At 33.5% G+C, this 13,723-nt stretch overlaps 2 protein-coding genes across 2 annotated transcripts; both read left to right on the top strand.

The window, feature by feature from the left end:
• The first annotated feature begins 426 nt into the window (after positions 1 to 426).
• LOC123662103 lies at positions 427 to 1,741 on the top strand. Its single transcript, XM_045596990.1, has 2 exons — positions 427 to 882; positions 1,304 to 1,741. The coding sequence occupies exons 1-2, from the start codon at positions 780 to 782 to the stop codon at positions 1,612 to 1,614; spliced, it is 414 nt and encodes a 137-aa protein (XP_045452946.1). The 5' UTR covers positions 427 to 779; the 3' UTR covers positions 1,615 to 1,741.
• Positions 1,742 to 9,035: 7,294 nt separating this feature from the next.
• Positions 9,036 to 13,038, top strand: LOC123662102. The gene is made up of 4 exons (XM_045596989.1): positions 9,036 to 9,319; positions 11,899 to 12,082; positions 12,303 to 12,491; positions 12,894 to 13,038. The coding sequence occupies exons 1-4, from the start codon at positions 9,136 to 9,138 to the stop codon at positions 13,018 to 13,020; spliced, it is 684 nt and encodes a 227-aa protein (XP_045452945.1). The 5' UTR covers positions 9,036 to 9,135; the 3' UTR covers positions 13,021 to 13,038.
• Positions 13,039 to 13,723: the final 685 nt, after the last annotated feature.

The following is a 13,723-nucleotide window of genomic DNA, read 5'->3' as shown; positions in this document are numbered from 1 at the left end:
ACGAAAAAAGTAAAATGATGGATGAGACAGCCAGTATCTTATTTTTTTCGTTATTTTAGCTGAACCTCTAAAATATAGAATTCTATACAACATTTATTGATGTAAAAATATTTCGTACGAGTTTCACTCGCAAATAGCCGAACTCTTCAACTCAAGTGTTTTTCGTTTTCAAATTAATCTAATATATAAAATTCTCGTGTCGCGGTGTTTGTAGTTAAACTCCTCCAAAACGGCTTGACCGATTCTCATGAAATTTTGTGTGCATATTGGGTAGGTCTGAGAATCGAACATCTAGGTAGTCCACACCTAATTTTTTTTTTTTTTTTTTAGATCGATTATTTATTTTTTATTTTATTATGATTTGGCGTTGAAAAATACATAAAACCCTAAATTTTCACCTTTCTACAAGCAAGACAACGTTTGCTGAGTCAACTAGTAACAATGTAAAAATATAAACAGACAATTCATTACTAGTCTTGAACAGCGCTCTTTCGCCCTGGCAAGGCATCAAAACGACTGAGGTTAAAAGTCTGACTCTGACTAAGTCCGGGGAAATGCCAGTGATGCTGTTACCTTATTGTGAAAACGAAATATTCCTCGGAAAAAAAAACATACCGATACACACAACAGAGGTTATAAATAAATCAGGATTCATGGCCGCTTCTCAGTTATGAAATGGTCATTCCACGTTGAATGGGTGTGTAGTGAGCATCTCTGGGACGTTTTAGTGTACATATATTGAACATCTCTGGGACATTTTAGTGTACTATTGCATCAAAATGAGTATCGAACGTAGATCCTGTACGGGCTCCGCGCCGCACGTGACCAAAAGGTTATGTGCCACAATGATGTTCTTTATAGGAATTGTCTGTATATTTGGTGGTAAGTTCCGTTTATTTACTAACAACTGCCGGTTTTGTGCAATTGAATAGTTTGATCGTTGTGTTCAATGTTCAAGATCGTCTGTCAAATACCTAGCCTTAATATACCTATCCTATCTTTCGTCATTTTTGTTAATTTGTATAATGTTGAAATCACATTCCAAATTATTACGATTTCGTTCCTAACAAGTGATTCTAGTAGTAGTAGCTATGTTACAAATCGGTTGGCATGATATGTATAACTAACGTGTCTATTTGTCTACACATTCAGAAACCGACATGCATTCCTCATTACCAAAATAACGAAGTCTACGTTTAAGAAATCATTGCTTTAGATAAAATTGATCGTTAAAAATCCATACATATGGTTGAATATTGATTGCTTCTGTATAATGTAATCACTCAAAACTTATACGTTCCAGGCTATTTATTAGGAAGGATGGCGCGAAACGAGGTGAAGAGGAGTAATGATATAATATCTGTAAACCTTACGGTAGCTGCAGATAATTTATACAAACGAGCTAAAAGGATATCACCTAAGGCGGTTCATCACAACGATCCAGACAAGATAGCGGCCAGGTTGTTGGACGTGTTCCACTGCAGTGTGCAGGAGTGCGGTGGAATCACGAACTACAACGTCGCTGAGTTTATAAAAATAACTATTAACAGTGAAGTCAATAAATTCATTAAATCGATTAATAACGCCACACAGTACATTGATTCATTGAGGTGACGTTTATAAAATATTTTATCAATAAGGCATTTAAACAAATTTTGGGACTAATTTGTACAATGTAAAAGACTTTATTACTAAATTAAAATAATACTTAATAAATAAATACTTATAGGCTCTTTTACCGGTTGTGGAAAACGCTATTTGACGGATGACAGTACCTATCCAGCAGATAAAAGTTTTTGTTGTAGGTATTATTTTTGTTCACCATCGAATTTCACTATATTTATAAGATACGAGCTGACTAGAAACAATGTTTTGCCATATATGTTCTTAACCCCCTTAATCCCCCACCCTCATAACTTAGGGGTATGAAAAATAGATGTTGGCCGATTCTCAGACCTACCCGATATGCACACAAAATTTCATAAAAATCTGTCCACCTGTTTCGGAGGAGTATTTTAACTAAACATTGTGACACAAGAATTTTATATATAAGATATCTATTCGCAAATGTGAATCTAAAAATTGTATTGTAATGGGCTTATTTTACTTCACGCTGTCCGACTGATAACCGGTGAAACGTGAACTTAATACTATATACGTTTGAGTTAGCGATAAGTTAAAGATTGTGATTGTATTAAATATTTTATTTCCAAGTTTACGTTTATAATGTTTATTATAATTATTATAAATTAACTTTTATGTTTTACAGTAATAAAAACTTTTTTATAAACTATATTAGTTTCTTTAATTAATCAAAAAATATTCATTACTTTTTTACCTTGAAAATCCCATACAAACTAATATACTCTATTTCCCCCTTTCCTTGTTCTTATAAAGTTTCCTATTTAAAAGAAAAATCCCGCTTATTTTCATTACATTCGTTGAAATTTCTTAAAATACTGAAATTACGTTTGCTTTCTGTTTGTCTTAAAAGGCCAATAATAAAGCAAAAAGTTAAAACTTTCTTACAGATAATTCTTTCAAACTGCTATCCTTTTTTTTAATCCATTAAGCCCATTAATTTTCGAAAAACCATTATACGTACCTTATATACCTACTAACTGTACCACGCGGTTTTACCCTCGTAATGTCTGATCCTGTGAGATTGTCGGGATAAAAACTAGCCTGTGCTATTTAAGATCTCCAACTATCTACGTACCAAGTTTCATTAAAATTATCCATCCTCGCAAACTTTTGCTTTTACAATATGTTAGTAGGATACCGGTGCCTTATATATTTAAACCTTTTATTAGATATCTAAACCTTATATAGATCTCCAGATCCGAAGAAGCATTTATCCAACAACTTTAATATTTTTTAAACAGTTAGTTTTCACTTATACTCATGGAGCTTAAGAACTTCAGCATACCAATCCGTTAGGCCGTTGGCACGTGACCGCACCCATCGATAGCAGTGACGTACAGTGGCGTTGACGCGAACGAAAAGTTATGACAATATCGTACTAATATCTCACCATTTGTTCATCATTAACTTAAGATGATCTCCGTTGCAAGACCTTTATATAATACCGTGTCATCCACTGACTGTAATGACAGGACTATGCAAAACAATGTTAGTGCAACCATTTTGTAGAAAACTACAAATTTGGCATTATTGAAGGCTATTAATCATTAAATTAAGAACTTTAAAAAATTTAAAACAAATGTAAACATAAGTATGACTGTAAAATTGAAGCTGAATTTTGATGTTTTTCACAAACATTTATGAAAACGGAACACACAAAAAGTATTCTGGTAACACTGCCATAATAAATAGTTTACAAAACTTCAAAAGAAAAAAAACGGCGGGAAATTTCAAGGCGCGCGGTTGTCTTTTTTTTGTGTTCTTCATTTATTAATTGTTTTTTCTATTTTATTCATTCAGAACAGTTTTATATAGTATTTTTTTATTAAATTAGTTTGTATATATTATAATTAGTTAGCAGTCTTTGTTGGTAAGTTTTTTTTTTTTTATTATCTTAAAATGAATGATCCACCCGATCCCGGGGGAACATACAAAGTTCCCGAAGTAGGTAGTTATATCACCGTAGAATACGATGATTCTAGCATGGACACTGACCAGTCATCGAAAAAACAGTGTTTAAAACGTGGTCGCTTACATAAAATATGCAAAAATTGCAATAAAAAGAAAAGAAAAAATGTAGGTAACCAAAAAGATATTGGATGTCGCTGTATAGAGTCCGATAAATCTGATGAGGGTAAAGACATAACAAATACTTCAATGACAAAGCAGCCTATTTTACAATCTAATAATCCAGTAGTTGTTGATTCGCACAGTAAAACAAATTCTACTGTTAGTCGAAATCTTTATAATGAATTAGATGCGCCTCCCTACATTATACATATTCAGAAAATTCAATCCTCCGATAATGATGGAACTATATTGCACCCAATTACCTTTGGAAATTTTCTTTTAAAAAATAAAATCTATAATGTAGTTAATGGTAGTGTTAAAAGAATTGGTCGAAACCGTATGTCTGTCTCTTTTACAAATTACCTTGATGCCAACTCCTTTATAAACAATAGTATTATAACAGAAAATAATTATAAAGCATATGTCCCTTCATTTAACGTTTTAAGAATAGGTGTTATTAGAGGAGTTCCAACAGATTGGTCTCCTGAGGAAATAATGTCTAATATCTCAACCCCTGTTGGCTGTGGCAAAATTGTTAAAATTAGACGATTAAATTATAAAACTATTGTTAATGGGTCTCCAACGTGGAAACCCACCCAGTCGGTAGTAGTGTATTTTGATGGTCAGGTACTACCAAAAAGAATATTTATCTGTTATAACTCCCTGCCCGTGGACCTATATGTTTTTCCCACCATTCAATGTTATCATTGTTGTCGTTATGGACATACGAAGTTGCAATGTCGTTCCAAACCTAGATGTCTAAAGTGTGGTCAAGATCATGTTAGCGACTCATGTAATATTGTAGATGATTATTACTGTTGTCAATGTTCTGGCCAGCACATGGCAAACAGTAAATCTTGTCCAGAACTTAAGAGACAGAAAGAAATTAAGCTTTATATGTCCCAAAATTGCGTTTCTTATCAAGAAGCAAGTAAAATTTTCCCTACACTTCATAAATCATTTGCTGAAGTCTTGTCCAGTCCTCAAAGAAAATTATTGTTCCAAAACGTTAATACTACAACTTCATATTCGCCACAAAAATCTTACAAGAAAACAGTAATATCTAAATCTTCCCGTCCTATAAAAGTTGGAAAAGGTTATGACAAAACTGCACATGACAACATCATAAAAGAATTTTGCTTTAATCAAATAGATAGAAATTATAGTCCAATTACAAATGATACTCCCTCAACACAAGAACCAACAAAAATATCAGATATTATATCTTTATTACAAACCTTTGCCCAGACCAATAATAATATACCGTCCATCGTTGCCCCCTTAATGGAGTTACTTGTAAATTTACTTAAAATAAATAATGGCCAACAAAATCATACAATGGAACGCTAGAAGTATAGTTAATAAGAAAAGTGATCTAATTTACTTATTAAATAAATATAAACCATTCTTGTTTTCATTATGTGAAACTTGGCTTAGACCAGGTTTTACATTAAATATTAAAAATTATAATACTGTCAGAGAAGACAGATTAGATGGATATGGTGGTGTAGCTCTTCTCATTAAGAAAGACTATCCTTTTAATATAGTATCCATTCCTGTACATAGTCCAGAATTTTCTATTTTAGCTGTTACTGTAAATAAAATTTGTTTTGTTTCTGTATATATTTCACATACTTCTATTAATATATTAAATGAAGTTGGGGATATATTTTTATCTCTTCCTAAACCATTAATCATAACTGGTGACTTTAATTGTCATCACCAGTCTTGGGGCTGCTCCGTGACAGCCTGTTATGGTAATAAACTTTTAGACATATTAGACAGAAACAACTTATGTGTTATTAACAATGGAAATCCCACTAGACGTACAAACCTATCCGAAGGTAATAGTGTAGTTGATCTAACTATTTGCACACCCCAATTTACATCTCAGCTGTCAAGTACTGTTTTATCATCAACATTCGGAAGTGACCACTATCCCATTGTAACCTCATTTCCTCTTGGTAAACTAATTAAAAACTGTAAAAAACTACCTCCTAGATTCAATATATCTAAAGCCAGTTCTGATACTTGGATTCAATTCAGTAATAATGTGGACTTAAAACTTAATCAGAAAATATCAGAAAATATTAGTGATTCTTGTTATGCACAAATTTTTTTGGATGCATTAACTGAGAGTGCTAATGAAGTATTTAATAAAAATCATGGAGGCTCATATATTCCAAGTCCTCCATGGTGGGATGTCGAATGTAAAGAATTTTTAAATAAAAGAAAAAATGCCGAAAAAATATTTAATAATAATATGACCATAGAGAACCTCTTATCACTAAAGGAGATTACTAACAAAACAAAATTACTTTTTAAAAGAAAAAAAAGAGACAGTTGGCAAAAATTTTGTGCATCTCTATCTCCCAATACTCCCCCATCCGCTGTTTGGAATAACATTAGAAGATTTAGATCAGCTTATAATACCTCCTCATCTCCAACTTTTCCATCTTTTCTAATAGACGATTTTCTTGATAGAATTTCTCCCCCAACTGTTAATTTCTGTGAAGATAACTTAAACGATTATGGTGCCTTTTATAACGAATCATCTGAATTAAACTCTCCCTTTTCAATGTCAGAATTAAAGAACGTTTTAGAACATACATCAGATTCTGCACCTGGACTAGATGGAATTTATTATTCATTCATTACTCATTTAAATGACATAAGCTTGACATTTTATTTAAATTTGATAAATTCTATTTTTCAATCTGGTCACATTCCTTCAAACTGGAAATCACAAATCATAATTCCAATATTAAAACCTAATAAAGACCCCTCTTCTGCTTTGTCCTATCGTCCTATTGCCCTTTCATCTGTTCTCCTAAAAATCTGCGAACAATTAATTAAGAATCGTCTCGAATGGTACGTCGAAAGCAACGGTTTGCTCTCAGCATCTCAATTTGGTTTTCGACGAAACAGAAGCTCCATAGATAATATTAGTTTACTTACAACTGATATCAGGCTAGCATTTTCTGTTAATAATTTTGTCATTGCAGCATTTTTGGATTTATCTAATGCATATGACAATGTGGTGATCCCAATTCTCAAACAAAAACTTATACACCTACAGATCCCCAAAAAAATTATTTGTTTTATTATAAATATGCTTAATGATAGATCGATTTTTCTTATTGACGGCGATCAAAAATATTCTAGAGTTCTTTCTAAAGGTCTTCCACAAGGATCCGTTTTGAGCCCCATATTGTATAATTTATACACATATGATCTAGACTTAAATATCGATAGAAAGATTGAGGTTTTGCAATATGCTGATGATTTATTATTATATGTAAAAAGTAAAAACATTGAATTAGCATGTACAGAGTTAACGACATCTCTTCAATATTTAAAAAAATGGCTTGATGATCATGGTCTAATTTTGTCCCCATCTAAAAGTTCAGTAGTTTTATTCTCCCGTATGCGATCAACCACTCCAATTCACGTTTTTTACGATGAGATCATTATACCACAAAAACAAGATTTTAAATTTTTAGGCGTTATTTTAGACAATAAGCTTACAGGCATCTCTCATTGCAATTTTATCGCAAGTAAGTGTGAAAAAATAATTAACATCATAAGGTGTTTAGCAGGAATTTGGTGGGGTGCCCATCCTTTTTATTTGAAAATTGTGTATAATGCTCTCATACGGAGTGTCATGGAATATGGTTCATTCTTATTAGAACCGGGTCTTCTTTCTGGATTTAAAATGTTGAACAAAATTCAAAATAAATGCTTAAGAATAATTTGTGGAGCAATGAAGTCTAGCCCAATTAACGCTTTACAAATCGAGTGCTGCGATCCCCCGTTACAATTACGACGTCAGTATTTGTCTGATAAATTTCTTTTTCGCCGTCTACAACTTACCAATCATCCCCTTATTGAAAAACTTCATCTTTTAGCTTCCTTTGTGTCGAATTCACCGTACTGGACTCATAAATCCAATCCATATTTAGTCAACAGCTATTATAAGTTCAAATCTCTTTCTGCACCTTTACATCAATCTAACATGCTACCTTTGTTTTCTTGTCCTTACGAATCTCTCATTCTATCGCCACAAATATTGAATATTGGTATATCTAAGTCGGACTTTTCAATAGCTAACGAAAAATTTAATACAATTATTAACAAAAAATTTAAAAACTTCCACCTGATATTTACTGATGCTTCAAAACATGATGCTAACGGTACTGTAGGTGTAGGAATCATTCACTGTCAGTATAATATTGTACAGAAGGTAAAATTCCCACCAGAATCTTCTGTTTTTTCTGGAGAGTGCTTTGGTATCTTCAAAGCCTTAGAATATATATTATTAGCTAAGCTCAATAACTCAATAATTTTTAGTGATTCACTTAGTTCTTTACAAGCATTAGAAAAGAACCCGTTTAAAATTAAGCAGCACAATCCTATAGTATTCGATATAAGAAAACTTCTATCTATATGCTTATCAAAAAATTATAATATTAAATTTTCTTGGATTCCTGGTCATTCTGGAATCCAAGGAAATGTTATTGCAGACGCTCTTGCTAATGAAGCGATTTCTTGTGGTGACCTTGTTCCGTATAAGATTTACTGCTCAGATTTGTTATCAATACCTAAACTCGATCTTGACACATCTTGGAAAACGTTATGGGAAAAAAGCAGTAAAGAAAAGGGTAATTATTATTACTCTCTTCAGCCTGATATTCCATCAAAACCATGGTTCTTCTCAATGAATTTTAATAGGAGGTGCTCTAGTATCATTTCAAGATTGAGACTTGGCCATACTTGTACACCTGCTCATCTTGCTAAGCTTAAAATTACTAACGACTCTTCTTGTTTGTGTGGTTGTGAAACAGGCGATGCTAATCATTTTTTCTTTTCTTGTCCTCTTTATAATCGTATCGATTTCCTGAAATCCTTACTAGCATATCATATCCCTTTTCCAACCTCAATTTCTTGTCTTTTATTTATAAAAAAATATTACATATATAAAATAATTTCAGATTATATAATTATTAATAATATAGAAATTTAAATATTTATCTCATTAAATATGTATCTGGAATTATCTGGTTTAGTTTTTATATTATGTATGTCATACATACATAATATAGGTAATATATTTGAATGTATATTTTATTATTTTATATATTTATTATCTATATGTCACAAATATCCTATATCTATTCCTGTCCTGAATGATTCCTAAATTTAGCTCCTCCCGTTCATGTCCCGTTCCTTTAAAATACATGTAAAAATTTCTCCCGTTTGATAATGGCAAATGTACTATGTACGAGAATTGCCAATTGAAAAAAAAAAAAAAAAAAAAAAACTTCAAATCTTTAGTAGGTAACGGAAAAACAATAACATTGACATTAGAATTACGTGCTAAGTATCTATTTTATTTTATTCAAATCTAATACGTAATTTAAAATGTCAGCGTTCAAAGCTTTACGCGATATTAGTGTTAATTTTGAAAATGAACTCCGTAAACTATCAACGGAATTGTTCTCGGCTAAAATCGACGAATCGTTTGAAGATGTCGTTGCTAAGAAAATGCGCGATATCACATTATTTAACTCGAAATTAAAATTATTGCAAGCAAAAGCTATAGCGGGTAAGTTTCCTCTTATTAGATCAGCATTAATTTCATTGATATTTTGGACATATTTTTATAATGTGAGATGAATAAATAGGGCTGAAATTTTTTTGCCGCTAGATTTTTATTTGTAATTATAATTATAATTAATGTATGCTCACAAATAACAAAAGACGACTTTAACTCATATCTACAAGAATACAACGTAGGTGGCCGGAAAATAAAAAGTACATTACGTATTGTACAAATTTACGTACAAATTTACGTATTGTACAAATTTAAATGGGACCATGTGACAAGCATCAGCTTTCGAAAACAATAGAATTATCAATATCTGCACACCCAGTAAAAAGTTATACGCTAACACATATATAAATAAAAAATAATAATAACAAAAATATAGTAGAATTGTGAACCTTCTTCCTTTTTTGAAGTTGGAAACTCAGCTCAATTAAATTTTCAGTAGTGATAATTCTGCAGGTGTTGTGTTAATGTAGTCTAGACACGTTGTTTTCTCTTTATTACAAAACAGCAGATGTAGTCCTCTTGCAAACTTTTTATTGAAGGTTTAAATCATTTAAATTGTTGGGCTAAGATCTAGATTAGGTAAAACCGAATTTCGGGACCGTGGGGGGATGGGGGGGAGAGGAGAGGGTGGGAAACGCTACCCCTGGTACCACTGTCACACCTCGGAACCCCATGGTTATGGAGATATCCATGGTTAAAGTTTTGAGGTTAGAAGAAGAATTTCGAAAGTTAGAGGAACGCTTGGCTCCGGCGCTACGGGAAGTGCAGCCCTTGCGTGCGAAAGCACGCTCACTCATGCTCCGTACAAAAAAAACCGAATTATGGGGTTTTTGGGTGTGGAGGGTGGAGGGTGTAGGGGAATCTATACAAGGTAACACTGTCATACCTCAAAACCCCATGGTTATGGAGATATCCATGGTTAAAGTTTTGAGGTTAGAAGAAGAATTTAAAGCTATTATAATACCTTTGAGCTCGTAGTGTTTGCATTGTGTGACAAATCGACACTTTTAAACAAAATAACGCGTCAGACATAATATTCTAATAAAATTAGTAACATTGCGTGCTAGAATATAGGTTTAGAAATTCGAAAAATACCCAAAACCGAATCGGAGCACCCCACCGTCCACGTGGTCTTGGTCTGTCCTACCCCTAGAGTGTTTTTTTTGTGCCGCGGAGGCGCGAAGGGAGGGCAGCCCTCGCACAGCCTCGTGCAGCCTTTCGCACGCAAGGGCGGAAGGGCTGCACTTCCCGTAGCGCCGGAGCCAAGCGTTCCTCTAACTTTCGAAATTCTTCTTCTAACCTCAAAACTTTAACCATGGATATCTCCATAACCATGGGGTTCCGAGGTGTGACAGTGGTACCAGGGGTAGCGTTCCCCACCCTCTCCCCCCCCCATCCCCCCACGGTCCCGAAATTCGGTTTTACCTAATCTAAAGCTTTACCAATTGTTGAATTCTCTTAACTTTTCAATTTTCTGTGCAATTTTTTTATTTGTAAGAATCTCCTACCTACTACTTTTTATTTGTAAGAATCTCCTACCTACTACTTTTTATTTGTAAGAATCTCTATTATCCCTATTTATAAAAAAACTAAAAAATAAATTATCTAAATCTGTCAGATAGTTCTCTAGTTTAGCGCTTAACAACACATTGAGTGACTTATGTTTGTATATAATAGATATGCTTAGCTTACATAACGTATAAAATTTTAATTATCATTAAAAGTTAAGCTACCACTGATTCGGAATGTAGACTGGAATGTGTAAAAATAGTAAATCGTAGTGATTTACTCATAGTATAAAACAAAGTCGCTTTCTCTGTCCCTATATCCCTATGTATGCTTAAATCTTTAAAACTACGCACGGGATTTTACTGTGGTTTTTTTTAATAGATAGAGTGATTGAAGAGGAAGGTTTATATGTATAATACATGCATAATATAATAGAGGAACACTGATAGTTTTTGCAACCATGCAAAGCCTGGACGGGTCGCTAGTCTTAATATATATAAATCTCGTGTCACAATGTTTGTCCTCAATGGACTCCTAAACTACTTAACCGATTTTAGTCAAATTTGCACACCGTGTGCAGTTTGATCCAACTTAAAAGATAGGCTATATTTTATTTTGATATATTATGTTATTATTATATTTCAGAAAAAAATAAGGTGATACGAAGTTCGCCAGGTCAGCTAGTAATATATATTTCTTAAGAGTTTATACTATATTCTCTATATATATAAGATATTATTAACAGGTTAGATTTAATTGTTTGTTTATAATACATAAACTAAAAAGTACTGGATCCACTTTAGAAATTCTTCACCAGTACAATGTATATCTCTGAATCAAGAGTTTCAGTACTCTATCTTTCTCTGAATTTATGTACATGAGATAGAATTTTGATATTAATTTCATATAAATTGTGTCAAATATCTATATATCGCTAGTAGGCAAATCCTACTACTATATTTTAATGGGTGAAAGTAGTCGAAACGGTCGAAATACACAAAGGGATGGTACATATACATATTCATATACATATTATTAATTAAAAAATGGTATAATTTCAGTAACACCACAAGTAACGGAAGTGAACAAAGATGAACAGAGAACAATCAGCGACTATGCAGACACAGCTACGTGGAAAGTAATTGAACGGCAAGTCGTCAAGACGCTCACTCAAAATCACGCCGCGAAGAACCTGATAACTTCAACGAGTCGGAACTTAGACCCTGAGTTGCTTGAAAGAAAGGAGTAAGTATTGATGAATTAAAATTTGGTAAATTTTTAGGTAGTTTTGTGGAATGAAATGTTCGGAAAATTGCACAGAAAATTGTAAAATTTCACATGATGCAATGGCTGTTTAAACTTCATACGTTTTATAGATGCTTAGATAGAATGTCTGTTGACTCAACTAGTAATTAAAATTATTTATAAGTATTGTCGAGTGAAATAATAAACAACATGCTTGCAGGAAAATAATTGATCAACTCCAGAAATACAGACAAGCAGAATCTGAACTGCGACATTTAGAAACAGTTTTACAAGAGAAAGAAGATCAGTTGTGGCAAACTAGAGAAGCATGGGACGAAACTCTCAGCCAGTTGAAGGGCAGACAGAAAATTCCTCACAATGAGGAGCATGTGTCCGGACCTTTGTATAAGTGAGTTTATACATAGCCTTTTTTATCTAAGCCCTTATAGATATATCCGACCGGATATATTGAACGGCCGGTCATCCTGTCCCGTGAACTGATAAATGTCGAGTTCAATTAATTGTTAACTTTCCTGAAATTTTACTGCTTTCGGCTTTAAAAGTCATAATTATGTATTGTTCGTACAAATAGAAAAATATTTGTGCAATCTTTTTAATATACATACCTATCTATCTACCCTATGGAAAATGTCTCATAAACCTTTTAAAAACATGTACAAGTGTAGACCAAATTCTCAGAGATCTCATAGCCTATCAGCGGTATGAGAGTTAGTTCTTCATTTGTTCATTTTTTTAATGAGATTCGTTACATAAGGTATCAATAATATGCTGCTAATATCATATGCTTCAGGAAACTGCAGGCGCTAGTGAGCAAGACCCAGTTGATACGCTGGATGCTGGCCCAGTTGGCAACGTCGCGCGCGCGCGGCGGCGACCGCAGGCTAAGCGCGCTCGCACGGGCGCGGCGGGCGGACTAGACAATAAACTGTTTGAACGGCACTCGTTTTATTTTATACACAACTAGGTCGGCAAGCAAGCGTACGGCTCATCTGATGGTAAGCGATTACCGTAGCTTATAGACGCCTGCAACATCAGAAGCATTAGCTAGCTCGTTGCCGACCCTACTCCCAATGACCCCAGGAGCTCCCCTTACTCACCACACCACTGCTTGAAAGCTGTGTTGTGTTCTTCTATATACACACTGATAAATCACGTAAATGAAACATCGATCATAAAGTTTGTCTCGTATATAGGTAAGAAATTGAGAGGATTTATCAGCAAGAGACAAAAGAGTATTTTAGGTTTAATTACACCTCAATAATTTACCAAGGGCTTATTTCAGCGGTTATCGATAAAAAGTTTCGACTAGTTACTGCAATCCAACCAACATTTTCTATAGGTTTCACCATCAAACTTTTCAGTAAATTATTAGGTGGATGGTTAGAAACCTGTCTAATAAATTTTGCAGAGCGACAGTAGCGATTTTTGCATTTTGAAATTCGATAGTAGTAAATTGCAATAAAAATATTTTTAAAATCTAAATTAACATCTTTAATTTTCATTTCCACCTGCACAAGTTTGTTTGTGTACGCTTCAGCCTGTAACATCCCACTACTGGCCATAGGCCTCTTTCCCCCCATAAGGATCAGAGAGCTTAATCCACCACGCTGCTGCAATGCG

The sequence above is a fragment of the Melitaea cinxia genome, chromosome 18 (genome assembly GCF_905220565.1).
Source record: "Melitaea cinxia chromosome 18, ilMelCinx1.1, whole genome shotgun sequence".
NCBI classification, from domain to species: Eukaryota; Metazoa; Arthropoda; class Insecta; order Lepidoptera; family Nymphalidae; genus Melitaea; species Melitaea cinxia.
Note: the sequence above shows the minus strand (reverse complement) of the source record. Positions and strands in the feature narration are given on the sequence as shown.

Coding starts and splice junctions, on each gene's coding strand:
- LOC123662103 (XM_045596990.1), top strand. CDS start 780: ATGAGTATCGAACGTAGATCCTGTACGGGCTCCGCGCCGCACGTGACC. Junction 883..1,303: donor AATTGTCTGTATATTTGGTG/GTAAGTTCCGTT, acceptor TATACGTTCCAG/GCTATTTATTAGGAAGGATG.
- LOC123662102 (XM_045596989.1), top strand. CDS start 9,136: ATGTCAGCGTTCAAAGCTTTACGCGATATTAGTGTTAATTTTGAAAAT. Junction 9,320..11,898: donor GCAAGCAAAAGCTATAGCGG/GTAAGTTTCCTC, acceptor GTATAATTTCAG/TAACACCACAAGTAACGGAA. Junction 12,492..12,893: donor GTGTCCGGACCTTTGTATAA/GTGAGTTTATAC, acceptor CATATGCTTCAG/GAAACTGCAGGCGCTAGTGA.